General features: G+C 36.7%; 1 protein-coding gene across 4 annotated transcripts in view; it reads left to right on the plus strand.

The window, feature by feature from the left end:
- BRINP3 (BMP/retinoic acid inducible neural specific 3) overlaps positions 1 to 15310 on the plus strand; it is a 209899-nt gene that overhangs the window by 138188 nt on the left and 56401 nt on the right. For all 4 annotated transcript variants that reach the window (XM_061451748.1, XM_061451751.1, XM_061451749.1 and 1 more), the window contains 2 exons: positions 4389 to 4494; positions 7208 to 7444. In XM_061451748.1, the coding sequence (XP_061307732.1) occupies positions 4389 to 4494; positions 7208 to 7444 (343 nt within the window). The remainder of the gene's footprint in view (positions 1 to 4388; positions 4495 to 7207; positions 7445 to 15310) is intronic.

Here is a 15310-nt window from a genome sequence, read left to right on the forward strand (position 1 = left end):
ATTCACAAGATTTGATTTATTTCAATTACATACTATTAGTGAGAGACTTTTAATATGCTCAATGACACAAATAGCAGAGCGGCAACTATTGTTTGGTAAAGGAAAGTGCTGAAAAAGGGTGCTTTTGTGAAAAACTGTTGAGCCTAGGGAAAAAAAAAAGTTGACAGGAAATACCCTTCAAAATAGAAAGAACACTTAGTCACTATTCATTTGGTCAACTTTTTTTTTTTAGGTGAAATGGGCACTGACTGCAAAATGTGCAGGGAGGACAATGTGTGGGAATGTGGGCTGGAAGGCAAGTCCTGAAGGTGAAGTTGATAAGGGAGTCATGCATGAGAATCTTAAAGACTTCAGGTTTCTCCTCACTCCATACTTTTGCATTTTCTTCTGTTTGCGCCAATTGTTCAGAAGAGACCTTCTTCCATGAGTAGTCATGCATATATGATGTTTGCTTTAAATCATTATTTTAATGTTTAAAATATTAAAGAAGTTTATGTGAATATGAATGCAGTGCTTATTTTGAAGTGACTAGCATTGTATCATTCTCCTTTATGTTGACTTAGTTATCTTCCATGGAAGTGAAATGCATTTTAGAGTCTTGTTGAAGAGGGTAGTCCTTTATGCAAGACAGCAGACCAACTCTGCATTGGCATGTAGTTAGGAATATTAGCTATGTGTATTTAAAAGAATGCACTAGGAACAAAGTCTCTGCAGAAATATACTTCCCTTTTATTAGGAAAGCCTTCTATGGCCTTAATTATCATGGACAAAAAAAAGCATACTGTTTCCCAGGGAAATACTACCCACTGATATCACAAGAATTCAGCCCTGCTTAAGTGCTTGGAGGTATGTTCTCAATGCACTTATAATAGGGTCGTTATCACCATGGTTATGAGACTTAACTGACTGAAAACTGTAGGCATTTGTCTCATTAATGCCAAATGTTATAGTTTATTTCTGGAAACAGAAAAACCTGCTGCCCAGGGAAACCTTTTCTGTGATAATCATTGAAAACAAGGCACTAGAGAATAGCCTGCTTGGTTCACATCAGATGACTTCACATATATTTTGTTACCGGATTTTGGGGTGTTTTGGTTATTAAATGACTTTGTTCTGTGGTATTTTGCATTGTGAGTTAGTGTTTCTTAAGAACTTGAGGTCTAGGACTCACAAACCAGTATGCAGTTATGATTCTTTTTATTCATATACAATCACTTCTGGACTATACTAGCATCTCAGCATACTCTGTATTTACATTTTACCTTTCCCTTTTTTTTTTTTTGATTTATCTTTGATTGTACACTTTCAGACAAAACACTCTTCAGCTGGTCTTGGGACTGAAAATAGTCACATTTCACTGGAAGGTAATTAAAGAAGTGCCATTTCCCTTCCAATTTCATTTTTATTGTTCCTGAAACAAAAATTTTAAAATCATCAGTTATTTCAGTTACACGTAGATCAAACCAGAATTAATACATTTGGACCTCCCCTCCCACCCCCAACTCTTTTGTAATCAAAATGAATTATCCCAAAATGAAATCCTTGCATTTGATCAGAAAATTTGACAGAATTTTGAGGGGTTTATTGATCAACTACTCAAATTTTTCTTCTGATTTACAATCTTTTTTTGAGTAGGATTTGTACAGCATATGTAAGTACATCCCTTTGACTTCTGATTGGAGTTGGATTTTGGACTATTTAAAAAAGCCTGACAACAAAACTTGATCTTTCTGTGTTGCATGTTGGGACTATAGATTTTTACTTTCTTCTTTCAGTTATTTTCAATGCAGAAGTTAAAAGTACCAGAGCAAAGGAGATCACAGAGGAAGGCAAGGGTACTCGGAAATGTAAAAAAATGAGTAACACAAACATTTGAGTGAAAATATAGTGTTTGGAAAAGGCCCTTATTTATTGCTCTATTTATAGAGCATTATTTATTATTACTATAATTAGAAAAATATTTCATTTCTTACCTATAACAGTCATTAATGTCTGTAAGTAATCTCAAAGTCTAGCCATGCTCATTTTTTTCATATATTTAGTTCTTTTTCAAATCAGTGGATTTGCTTAACCAGTCTAAAAGTCAAAAAAGCCATTAAATGATGACGATTTCCCCATCCTGCCTCTTGGCAGACCTGAATACAGCAAGTACTATCACTCCCATAATCAAAACAGAGGCAGTCCTACCTATGGCTTGAATAATGCAAATGAAGAATGAAGATGCATGAGACAATAATTATAAAGCTACTTGCTAACTTTCCTTATTTTGTGGTTTTAGGAGACATAAGAGTAATAAGAATGGATAGGAATTGTAAAATTGGCTTTATAGGTTTTACATTTCATATAAACTTATAGATAAATGGTTGAAAAGGATAATAAAAATATAGAAACCCAAATACCACTAAAAATAAATAGATCTTTAAATAAAAATTTACATACATAAATGCTGAGCATAACCTTTCAGAACTAATATAAAACTCATGATAACAGTCACCTTTTATTGTCTTCCAGTTATTGATCTTGTTTAATATAGGTGGCTGTCTTTGTTATAAACAGATTATGATTCTGTAAATGCATTGGGAATATTACACAAAATTGAAATTTTAGAATGGGATTTTAGACCACTTGCTGAGAGAGGGAGGGGACTGAAAGATCACACATAAATCAAAATTGTTATTCCAGCCTTTCCAAGCCAAACACGATACCTCTGCAAGAGTCTTTGTGCTAATTCAGGATGATTAAGCAAAAAACACAGCAAATTGGGCCTGCCATAAATATTAAAGACTGCCAAATATGTGCAGGGAGGACACATCCTGACTCCATCTCATTTCTTTGTACAGCTGGCACTCTGCTAACAGGTTTGGCTGAAGACAGTTCTGTGTGCCCTTTCCAATGGCTGCTGGCATTGCAAAAGGTCTCCTCTGCTCTCAGGAGCAGTAGTTCAAAGTGATGGACACATGCCAAAAGCTTGGAATAGCCTAAAAGTTTGTGTTTACTTTGCAAAGCCATCCACACATGTTGCTGGTAGCACAGACTGTAAGAGAGCCAGGCAATCCTAAGAAACATCAACATTCATGGGTTATTTTAGCAAACCTTCATATTATATTCAAAGCAGATTGTTAAAATATCAAGCTTCCTTCTGTTCATAAGAATTAATGTTAGTTGTCTATTTGCATGTCAGTCATCTGCTCAGTGGTAATGTATAGTTTGGAAATGAGCTCCTTTACCCCACAATTTAGGTTTATTCTCCAGAAGATCCAGACCTGAATACAATACCTGAATTAGAAGAAAAATAGAAGTGGTTGCATTCAAAATTAAGGCAAATCACCAGAGAAGGGTAAATCTGGCCACAATCTCTGAGATGGTAAAATGGAGAGAGCTAAGAAGTTCCAGGACTGTGGCTGGGAGCAGTCTGGGAGTGGGATGATAGAGGAACTGGTTGTATTTTGGCAATAAAAAAGGCTGGGATGATATGCGACTGCCAGCATTTTCTGCTATGGCTCTGACTGAATTACTTTTGTTTCACTTTCACTTTCTTCTTTCTGCCTGGTCGTGGTATAAAGAAGAAGGAACCACAAAATCATGAATTTTCTACAGATTCTACAATTCAGTTTAAAAAATCTGAGATCATGGTATACCCAATGTATCCTAATAACTTGTTTTTTTTTTCTTGACTCCCTATATGGGCAAAGAAAAAAAAAGCTGAGGTGCTGCATGATCTGCTGTGGAAGTGCCCACCTGCCCTATTTAAATTTGCTCATTTAAATAACTGCTCGTTGCCAAGCACAATCCTCAGCTGTTAAGCTAGAGCTCTACTTGTCTACTTGTGTAAAGATAAATGTAGTTTTATTTTGATTTTGTGGTCATGAATTCAGTGATTACAATAGGCAGGATGTCCATAGAGTTTTATGGTTAAACTTATCTTAGGTCTTTCCCTGATGAAAAATATCCTACCACTACCACTATAATAAATACAGTGATTTTACTACTTCCTAGGAAAAGTCAAAGTTTTTTCCAAGATTTCAACAAGGATTTGCTGTGTGCACAGGTTTCATCAGTGAAAATCACAGTCCTCATTTTTATGAACCACGTTTATTAAACTCATTCTAATTCCCATAGCTATAAAGAAATAAATTGTCTTTAAACTGTTGGTCAGCTAACATCTTTGTAAGTGTTCTCTGCAATAGAAATAGCACTCCCCAAAGTCTGTGGTACTGGTAAAACATTTGCAGTCATACTTTTCATAATTAAATTGAGCTATGTCACCTTAATTAAGTCTGAAATGTGCCACCAGCTGAATTAAAGGGAAACTTTATGAAACGAGCTTCTGAACTCCTCAGTCTGTTTTGTCTAATACAGTAAATGCTCTTCCATTCCATTGCCATTAGGTAACAGAAACGCGGACTGGTCCTCTTGGCTGCAGTAACTATGACAACCTAGATTCTGTCAGCTCTGTTCTGGTTCAGAGTCCTGAAAATAAGATTCAGTTGCAAGGTATGTAGGTGCAATTTCATTAATTTGTTTTGAAACAGGATGACATTTATCACAGTATTTGTTTTTCTTTCTTTCACCTCATAAAAGGTCATTTTCTTTGTGTGTGTGTGTGCAATAAGTACATTCTAGACAATATGAAGGAAATGTCAGTAACTCATGTTGCCTTTGAAATGGAAACAATTTCTCTACATATCAGAAAGTAATTTTAATAATGCTGTTAACATTTTATCATCCTATTTAGCAACTACTCTCTCACCTTTCAAAAAGTCTGAATTCCCATAGATTCCACCAAGCAGGGAGTGACATTTAGCATGCTCAGCCTTCTTTGCACATGCTGAGTAGTAGCTTATACCTCATGCAGTTGTGCCACTGAAATAAATGGAGTCATTGGAGGAGTAATATACAGATTTTTCAAAGACTCTAAATAATGAACAGTCCAAAGGCTCCTCTTGGGACTTTTAGGAAAATGTGGAAAGTTAGGCATCTCACTCATTGGAAAAATAATAGTAATTATACATTAAAATACACCACAACAACAAAACAAAATAGAGAGAAAAGAGAAAAAAAAAAAGACAAAAAGGAAAAGGAAATGGAGAGTGAAAAGGAAGAAAAGAGACACAATTTCTAACTATTTTTTTGTTAATTCCCATAGATGCATTTCCCAACCTGCATATTAGGTACGTAAACATTTTGAAAATTCATCATCTAAGGCATTAATAATTGCTTTTTTCAGTTACACAAATGTAGCCTGAACAACTTATTACTATGAAAACAGATTAAATTATCTTTAATTTATGTACTTGTGTCTACCTCTGTGTATGTACAAGAGAAGAATGCAATTATTAATTCACAGTTACAGGTAGCTATATAACTATTTCCAGTTTTAAACATTTTTCATAAAGATTCATAAATCAGTTGGATATTTAGTGTGTAGCTTTGCTGACTGTTAAGAATGGCTGTCAGGAAAAGAAATAATTTGCAATTTAATATGGTCTCCCGCATATGCATGATTTTTGTCAGTTAAAATTTGGAAAATAATCTTTGCATCCCTTAGACAATGTTTTGCTGCATCACATTGGATTCTCATTATGAGAAATATAGTATCAGAATTATATAAACTATTTTCATGGAAGAATTGAACAAGACTCAAGTGTGCTTATCTGAGCTTTCTTTTCCTTTCACAATTTCAAGGCTTTTCACAAGTACAGAAGTACATTGAAAAGTTTACTCAGGTAACAATGGAGTTTTACAGATTTTGACATGAGGTAGAAGAAAGCACAGAGAGACCTGGTTTTAGCAATTGTGATATGACTTTTTACTTGGAAGGGTTATGAAATTATTTTTACAGCTATCATTTTTATGTATCAAAAAATAAGTTCTAAATCTCTATGAAATTGTCCAAGTGCAAATGTAGAAGGAATCTACCTCACAAATAACCAGAACCTAAGATGAGAAATTACTTAACCCCAAAATAAGCTCCACTGGTTCTGGAAAGTTTATTTTTTCCACAGAAAATAACAACAAAAAATAAATAAGAGTTTATAATGTACCATTTTTTTTTTTATTAGTTGATTACTATTGTAACTAGAGTGACTGATACCTAAAGTACTTCTTTATAAGATACCCATTCTCATCACCGGATCATGTAAAAATGGTCAGAATTTTCAGATAAGAAAATCTCAGTTTCTGGTCACAAATATTCTGATTGTTTGTTCACCTGCTCTGTGGTTCTGATATATCAGTGTGACATGCTTTTTCAAGGCCTCTGCATGGTATGGCAGGGTAAAGTGTGAAAACACTTTGAAAAGGGTTTTGTGACATAGCAGGAGTATTTTGAGATATCATGGCAACTAGACCTTGCACTTTTTCTCCATGCTAAACCTTTAGTAAATTTAAGAATGCATTTTCTTCCTCAAGGTTTTGTAGCTGTACCTATCACTTCCAATTGACTGTCCCTTACCACTTAAATACCAATGCTATAAGCTGAATTTTGTTTTTCTAAAATTTCCTCTAATCCCATTCTTAACTAGTGTTATCTAGACAAGCTGTATCTTGTTGTGTCAAGGGCAACATGGAAACAAGTCCAATACAGAATGGAAATGTTTACTTCACACCTCTTTTTCTGATTATACTCTTTACTCTGTCTTTCAGGGCTGTTTTCCCTTCATCAGTACTCTCAAAATTTGAATTAGCTGCTAGTACCAAGATTATAATTCAGCTGCATGCTTCCTTACTGTAAAGGTCTTTCTACTGAGGCTGTTCATTGAGCAATTCTTTGCAAGGAGAAATTGATTCATCCTTTCTTTCTGTTTTTGATAATCTCCCTAGAAAGAAATTATACCAGCAAATGCTCTATTTCAGTAACACAGGTTACTAGTTAGCTGAATGGGTATTCCATACTGAGAGGGAAATGAGAAATATATCTGAAACTAATTCTTAAAAAAGGAAATATAAAACATATATATTGTATATATGAGCTCATATATATGCTATATATAAAACCGGCATATATATACTCATATATATAGCATATATGATGTTATATATAACACGTCAGTCTGGCAAATGCTAGACAGAAATGTAAATTTTCCTTAAAAAAATCCATACAGTTTTCATTTTCATAATTGCTTGTTTGTTTGTTATGTAGGTTGAGGGAGCTGCTTGGCTTGATCATTCCTTTGCATTTAATAACATAATACTCTAATTCCTTCAGGTCTTCAGGTCATCTTGCCTGAGTATCTGCAAGAGCATTTTGTCCAGGCAGCTTTAAGCTACATTGCTTGTAATTCAGAAGGGGAGTTCATCTGCAAGGACAATGACTGCTGGTGTCATTGTGGTCCAAAATTCCCAGAATGCAACTGTCCCTACATGGACATTCAAGCCATGGAAGAAAATCTGCTCCGCATAAGCGAGACTTGGAATGTGTACAACAGTGAATTTGAGGAATCTGGTGAGAAGCTTTATACAATTTTTGTCTGTTTTGCTGTATCTTACAAAAGGCATTTATACAAATGACTCCATCTGAAACTTTCAGAATGGTTTGTAAATCTGAATATATATATTCTTAAATGCATCCTGGATCTGAGTCTTGGTATATCTTTCTGATAGTAAGTGGTGATTGTGATGATGAGCAGTCTGTATAGCTACACGAGGATTTAGGCAGCTATGCTTGAGTATTATTAAACCGTTACACTTTGTGGACTCCAGGGCTGAGGACTTGGTCCCTGTTGGAGCAAGAAGTGTGTTAGAGGCAGAAAGCAGGAAAAATTAGGAACAAAGTCAGGTTATACACCTGGGTATTCTGTGTTTTTTTGGTTCTGTAATGCAGCTGGAACAGCTGCTTCATTCCACATCCATTTTTTGGTGTTGGGTCAAAGTTTCTTCTGTTATTCCCTTTTATGCTGCTCCTCCAGGAACACCATGAAGTTGGAATGGAGATCATAGCTGACCCTTGATTTGCCAAGTAGTTAATAGTTCATCCTGTTGTAGCTGGTGACTACTTATGATTTCTATTTAAAATGGACCTACCCATGTTGTCTCTACATATTTGTGCCACCTTAGTTTTCTTTAAAGCATCAATGTTTATTTTATACATAATTTCACCTGTCCTGATCATCAGAATTTCCAGCCCCATAGAGAGTAGGAACCTCAGGTAAAATCAGCTTCTGAACAACTGTTTTCACAATTCACTCACTCAGTGATATCAGTGACATCTGTCTAGCCAGATGGCTGGAAAATTTAAGTGATCTCAGCAGATTTGGGAAAAATCACCAAGAAAAGAAAGAAAAGAATGAGGTAAGGAAGAAGCAGCAAAAAATATAAATCACAGTTTTTAATGAGTTGTGTTGGAGTAGAAGAGAGAGGGAAGAAGACTATTCAGTGGTCATGGAAGAGTGTGTGAGAGAAGAAATATCAGTACAATACTTAACTGTGAACAGTACTTTGTACACATTCATTTTTTTATTTGTCGGTTTATTGTTAAAGACTGATTTCTCAGTTTAAGGTTGAGAATTTAAAAAGACCTTGTATCAGGTAAAATCATAGTTGTTGTAACTTTTTGTAAAATCTGGTTGGTCTGTTTGGAAGATATTAAGCCCTTTTCCCAGCCCTGGTCTCACTCTAGTGTGAACCTAGATCTTCTTGGAGGATCACAGACTTCTTTGATTATAAAAACATGAATTCATGGTTTGGTTTTGTGTATATTTTGTGTGCATTTTTCCCAATGGCTATTTTAACACCTTTAAGATTCATGGAGTCGTGTTATCATTTACTATTTTACAAACTAGGACAAGCATATTGACACAACAGAATGGCATGGATTTGTTCACCTTATTTTGTCTTTGAATGGGATGTGATGCTCTTCAGTGCCTGAAGAATATAATTTGATGCCATCTTCTTATAAGGAATTTTAGTTAAGCTGAAAGAGCACACATAACTGAATCTATGGAGGATTCTTACAGCAACCTATGCCAGAACATCAAATTACTTATGTACTTAAATAGTTGTCAGCTACTTGTATAATCCTATGTTCAGGACTGAGACATTGTCCTGGGTTCAGCAGTAGCAGTCATTTTTTCTCCTTCTTGGTAGCTGGTGCAGTGCAGTGTTTTGACTTTCAGCTCGGGAACAGAGCTGATAACAAGGATGTTTTGGTTTGGCCAAGGACTTTGTGAGACTCATGCTCTGCCAGGGAGGAGGGGAAGCTGGGAGGAAGCAGAGACAGGACACCTGACCCAAACTGACCAAAGAGGTATTCCATACCACAGCACGTCATGCCCAGGATGTAACTGGGAGTTAGCCGGAAGGGCTGGGAGACTGCAGGGTTGGAGGAGGTATCGGTCGGAGCTTGGTCGGGCTTGGGGGGCGAGTTATTGGTCAGCGGGTAGTGAGGTGATGTATTCTGTTCCCTTGTTATTTCCTTTATCATTATTGTCATTGGTGGTAGCAGTAGTGATTTGTGTTATACCTTAGTTACTAAACTGTTCTTATCTCAACCCGTGGGAGTTGCATTCTTTTGATTCTCCTCTCCGTCCCTCCGAGAGCAGGGGGAGGGCAAGAAAGGGGGGGAAGTGAGCGAACGAATTACCTGACTGGGTTTAAACCACGACAGACATGAATGTCAGGAAAAATGGGTGAGAGTTAAACTCTGTGCTTTTAAAAAAGGCTCTATCTATGCTGTATGAATCACTAAAATGGCAACTTCACATGCATCTGTCAATTAGGTAATTGCTAGTAGGCATGATTACTAAAACGTGAAATATAGATTATTAACATCGAGACATGCCACAAACACTCTTTAGAACTTGAATTATTAAATGATTTTTAATCTAATAAATATACAAAGCATGAGTTCCACATCTCATAGATAGAGTAGAAAATCTCTGCTTTTAACCTATAAACTGTTTTGCATAAACATGTTCAAGGAACGATGAGACAAGTAACCTTGTATGTATATGGGTCTGTACTTTCCTGAAAGAAAGTTGGCATGTGAACTTTAGATAGATAGCTTAGTCATTGCCCATTCAACCTCGCTACATAAATCATATATTACCATCTGAACAGCTCTTTCAGTACTGCCACAGATGGTCTGTAAACATTTCTAGCCAGAGTTGATTACTGAGACATATTCTGAAAAATTTAGAGCTTGTGCAACATTTAAGCTATGAAAAAAAATTATTAACAAATATCAGCATGATCTGATTCATGATAGTATATGTTCTGAGAAAAAAAAGTCCTTTATTGAAGTCAACTAATGTTTTAAATATATATTTTATATTTTGATGCGGGACAAATAACATCGTATAATGGTTTGGATTGGAAGGGACCTTAAAGGTATTTAGTTCCAGCCCCCTGCCATGGGCAGGGACACCTTCCACTAGACCAGGATGCTCAAAGCCCCATCCAACCTGTACTTGAACATTTTCAGGGATAGGGCAGCCACAGCTTCTCTGGGCAACCTGTGGCAGTGCCTCACCACCCTCACAGGCATGAATATTTTCCTGATGTCTAATTTAAGTCTCCCCTCTGTCACCTTAAGGTCATTCCCCCTTGTCCTGTCACAACATGCCCTTGTAAAAAGTTCCTCTCCAGCTTTTTTGTTGGCCCTCTTTAGGTATTGGAGGACTGTTATAAGGTTTCTCTCAGCTTTCTCTTCTTCAGGCTGAGGCTGAACAACACAAACTCGCTCAACCTGTCATCATAGGAGAGGTGCTCCAGCCCTCAGAGCATATTTGTGGCCTCCTCTGGACTTGCTCAAGCAGATCCATGTCCCTCTTATGCTGCAGGCCCCAGAGCTGATCCAGTCTTTATGTCAGGTGAAGTCAGCTTTTGAGAAAAGAGTAGTTGTTTATATATAATTTACATTTTTTATATATAATTTATAACAAAAATAAATAAGCTAGAAAAAAGTAGTGTTGAAGAAGGTCCGATTATATAGTATTTTAGACTCTGAGCAGACAAGGAACAGACCATATATAATGATCCATATAATCTACTACTAACTGCAGTGGAATGAATGAATGAACAAATTAATTAATTAATTAGTTAATTCCATTCTTTGAAACATGAACTCCAGATTCAAGTAAGGTTAGATACAAATGTATTAACTTTCTCACTTTTCTGCCCTCCAACCCCTTCCTTACCTTACATATAACAAAATAGTGTTCTGAATCCAGTAGCAAATTTTATCCCTTAACACAGACCTGTAAAACTGGGTTCACTTGAGGTCATGCACATTATCTGTGGACAGAATTTAACCTAAAGAGGAAGAAGTAAATATTCATTTTAAGATGGCTTGTTTAGAAGCATAGAATAGTTAGGGTTGGAAAGGACCTTAAGATCATCTAGTTCCAGCCCCCTTGCCATGGGCAGGGACATCTCACACTAAACCATGTCACCCAAGGCTGGGTGACAACTTGTCCTTGAACACCACCAGACATGCAGCATTCAGAACTTCCCTGGGCAGTCCATTTCAGTGCCTCATCCCCCTTACAGTAAAGAACTTCCTCTTTATATCCAGTCTAAATTTCCCCTGTTTAAGTTTTATCCCGTTACCCCTTTTTCTATCACTACCATTCCTAATGAAGAGTCCCTCTCAAGCATCCTTATAGGCCCCGTTCAGATACTGGAAGGCTGCACTCAATCCCACTGTCAGTGTTATCTCAGTCTGTCTGTATAAGAAAAAACAACTGAGAAATAGATCTTTAAATTTAAAGGGAAAAAAAAAAATTAAAAAACAGTTCTCCAATGCCTAAATCCTATTTGAAATCAGTGGGGAGCTAAATTCAGTTTGTGTGTCTTTGGAACTCTCCAACTGACTTTGCACACATAAAATAAAACACAAAAACAATATGACTTTTTTCTCTGCAACCTCATCCTCTCTTTCAAGTTAGCCAGTTTACATTATTGTTTACCTTTCAAACCATGAGATGTGAAAGAAAAATGAGTGTACCTAGTTAAAAGTTAAAGATCCTGGACACAACAACTACAACTACAAAAAGGTTTAGTACGGTTTAGTATGACCACTCTATGCATACATTTCCAAGTGCAACAAGTAATCATGTTAGATGAATGTAATGTTGGGTGAAATTAAAACATGTATCACACCAGGAACTCATGAAGTTCAGCAAGGAGAATTCCTTGTCCTGCATCTGGGGACAGCTGCATGATGCACCAGGATATGCCGTGGGTCACCCAGCTGGAAAGCAGCTTGGCAGAAAAGTACCTAGTTGTGGTGGAAACCAGGTTGAATGCGAGCCAGCAACATGTCTTTGAAGCAAAGAAGGCTGATCATATCCTGGGCTGCATTAGGAGGAGTACTGACAGAAGTCTGAGTGAGAGTATCTGTCTCATCTCTTCAGGTCTGGACTCCTCTGTACAAGAGACACATGGACGTATTGGAGAGAGTTCTCAAAGATGAAGGGTCTGGAGCATCTCTCTTTTGAGGAAAGGCTGAGAGAAGGGGGATGGTTCAGCTGAGAGAAGAAAAATCTCAGTGGGATCTTACCAAACTAGATAAATACCTGAATTGAGGTTGTGAAGATGATGGAGCTAGGCTTTTCTTCAGTGGGGCCCAGTGACAAGATCAGAGGCAGCGGGCACAAAACGAAACATGGTTGATTCCCTCTGAACATCAGGAAACACTTTTTCACTGTGATAGTGACTGAGCATTGAGGTATATTATGAAGTATATTTTCAAAGTAACCTTGAAATTGAAAACTTATTCTTTTAAAAAAGTATTTTAAATACAAAATACCGTGGAAGGAAATAGCATACCTACCCCAAAATTGGGCAGGAATTTTAATGTCACAGTTGGCTTTAAACATGATTCAGTGAAGCACAGAAATATGTGTTTATTTTAATTATTTATAGTCCATTAGCTTCTTAGATTTGAATTGTGTGCTTAAATGTTCATCATCAGATTAAATAGATCAGAGCTAGAGCCATCTAAGACCTTGAAGAACTGCGTCTACCAAAAACAGAAGACTGCTACCAAACATGTATCTTCACAAGCATAATAATTAAACTTCAAAAGTCATCCTGTAAATATTTTAAAATGTATCATTCTATGGCTTTAAAAGAAAAACTTCTCAAAATGTGAAGTTTGATCTTTTTTTCAAACACTTTTGTGTCTGCTTTATAGAGATATTTCAAAAGGTAAATTTCAGTATCACAGAAAATCTAAGTGGCATAAGTACAGCCAAAGTAAATTGATACTAACTTTCACAATATTTGCTGAAACCATTTTTCATTGTGCATCCATCCTCTATCATTGCTTGGATTGCCAAGTAGTAGGTGAAGTGAATTGCTGTTGCAAGCTACTCTTCTTTAATCCTTGGATTCACCGGATTTCATGTTTAATGCATTTCATAATTCCCTAATAACTTCAGGATGTCTTGCTATTGGCATTGGTTACCCTTTAGAAGTTGTTGTGGTTTAATCCCAAGTAACTCACCCCCAGTTTATATACTGGGCATGACGTGCTGTGGTGTGGAATACCCCTTTGGCTAGTTTGGGTCAGGTATTCTATCTCTGCTTCCTCCCAGCTTCCCTCTGGCTTCCTCTTCTCCCTGGCAGAGCACGAGACTCAGGAAGTCCTTGGTCAGACTAAACATTACTGAGCAACAACTAAAAACATCGGTGTTATTAGCATTGTTCCCAGGCTGAAAGTCAAAAACGCAGCACTGCACCAGCTACTAAGAAGGAGAAAAAATACTGCTACTGCTGAACCCAGGAGAGAAGCGCTGATTTAAAATAATCTGAAAAAATTTACAGTTTTGAAAGTTTCATCTGAAAATTACATCTGAATCCTCAGTTAATATGTAGCATTACATAGAAAGTTACTAAAGTTTTCTTGTTTACATCAGCATAGATTTGTTTTGGACTTTAGAGTCCTGCTTCCTCAGTTCAATTAATTCTTCAATTCAATTTTTCCATTCCTTTAAAATGATTGAATTAATAATGTTCCCAAAATCCCTTGCATACAAAAAATTGGTTTTAAAGGCTTGAATAAAGCAGGTTCTAACAAGGGAGATAGATGATAAGCTTATTACTGAATTAAATATCTGTAAAACTGAGAATGAAGAAGTTCACGCATCCCATTCTTATTTTTTTTTTTTTTTGGGGGGGTAACATTTCTATCTTATATGATTAATATAAAATCTACAAAAAGTAAGAGGAGAGATCACCTCTTCGGTGAGATTTAGAGAATTTTGCATTTAATGGTGTCATGAATGTGGAAACATTTACATACAGAATATGTTTCAATTCACACTTTGTGTTTTGAAACTGGGGGTTGTCTTGCTGTATAGACATCTGAGTTGTCCAAGTCATAACTTCTGAAAAGATTGGCCAACCATTTGTGGCCACATCACATGTCTCTATAAAATAGCACTGTATGCTGCCTCTAGGCTTCAAAATTGTCTACTGCTTCTTGTGAAGGATGAAGATCCCTATTCTCACAGTGAAGTTTCCAGGTTTACAGCCTGGGTTTCCACTAGCCAGGCTGTAAACTGTGGTAAAATACAGTAAAATTAAGACTGGAAATTACAGCTGGCACTGATATGGAAGTGCAGATGTTCAGGGAGAAATTCTTTACACCCTCTGCTAGCCTTATAAATTTGCTGCAGATGGGCAGCAGTGTCTTTATGATTATTAGGGCTGGGAAGAAGCTGTAAAGGAGGAATTCTAAGATTCTTCCAAAATCAGAGACTGGATATGAACGTAACACAGTCAGTCAATACATAAAACCATAGCAAGTGATCATATTTGATCTCAAAATCTACATAAATCTCTTAGTATTTCTTTTGTGGTTTGACTGTAGTGGGCAACTAGCACTGCACAGCCATTCTCTCAATGCCCCAGCAATGGGATAGGGGACAGAACTGGAAGAGTAAAAGTGAGAATACTCATGGGCTGACATAAAAATAGTTTAATAGGTAAAGCAAAAGCTGCACACACAAGGAAAGCAAATCAAAGAATTCATTCACCATTTCCCATCTGCAGCTGTTCAGCTGTCTCCTGGGAAACAGGGCTCCATCACATGTAATGGTTACTTGGGAAGACAAACACCATAACTTCAAATGTGTTCCCCCTTTCCTTTCTCTTCCCCTAACTTTATATGCTGAGCATGACATCATAAGGTATGGCTTATTCCTTGGGTCAGTTGGGATCACTTCTCCCAGCTGTGTCCCCTCCCAACATCTTGTTTACCCTCACCCTACTTGCTGGTGGCGTAGTGTAACAAGCACCCTGTGTAAGCACTGCTTAACAGTAACAAAACTATCACTATGTTATCAACACCACTTTTAGCACAAAT

This window comes from Pezoporus flaviventris, unplaced genomic scaffold (genome assembly GCF_033815535.1).
Source record: "Pezoporus flaviventris isolate CSIRO_AGI_PZ_B2104156 unplaced genomic scaffold, CSIRO_AGI_Pfla_v1 ptg000013l, whole genome shotgun sequence".
In the NCBI taxonomy this organism is placed as follows: domain Eukaryota; kingdom Metazoa; phylum Chordata; class Aves; order Psittaciformes; family Psittacidae; genus Pezoporus; species Pezoporus flaviventris.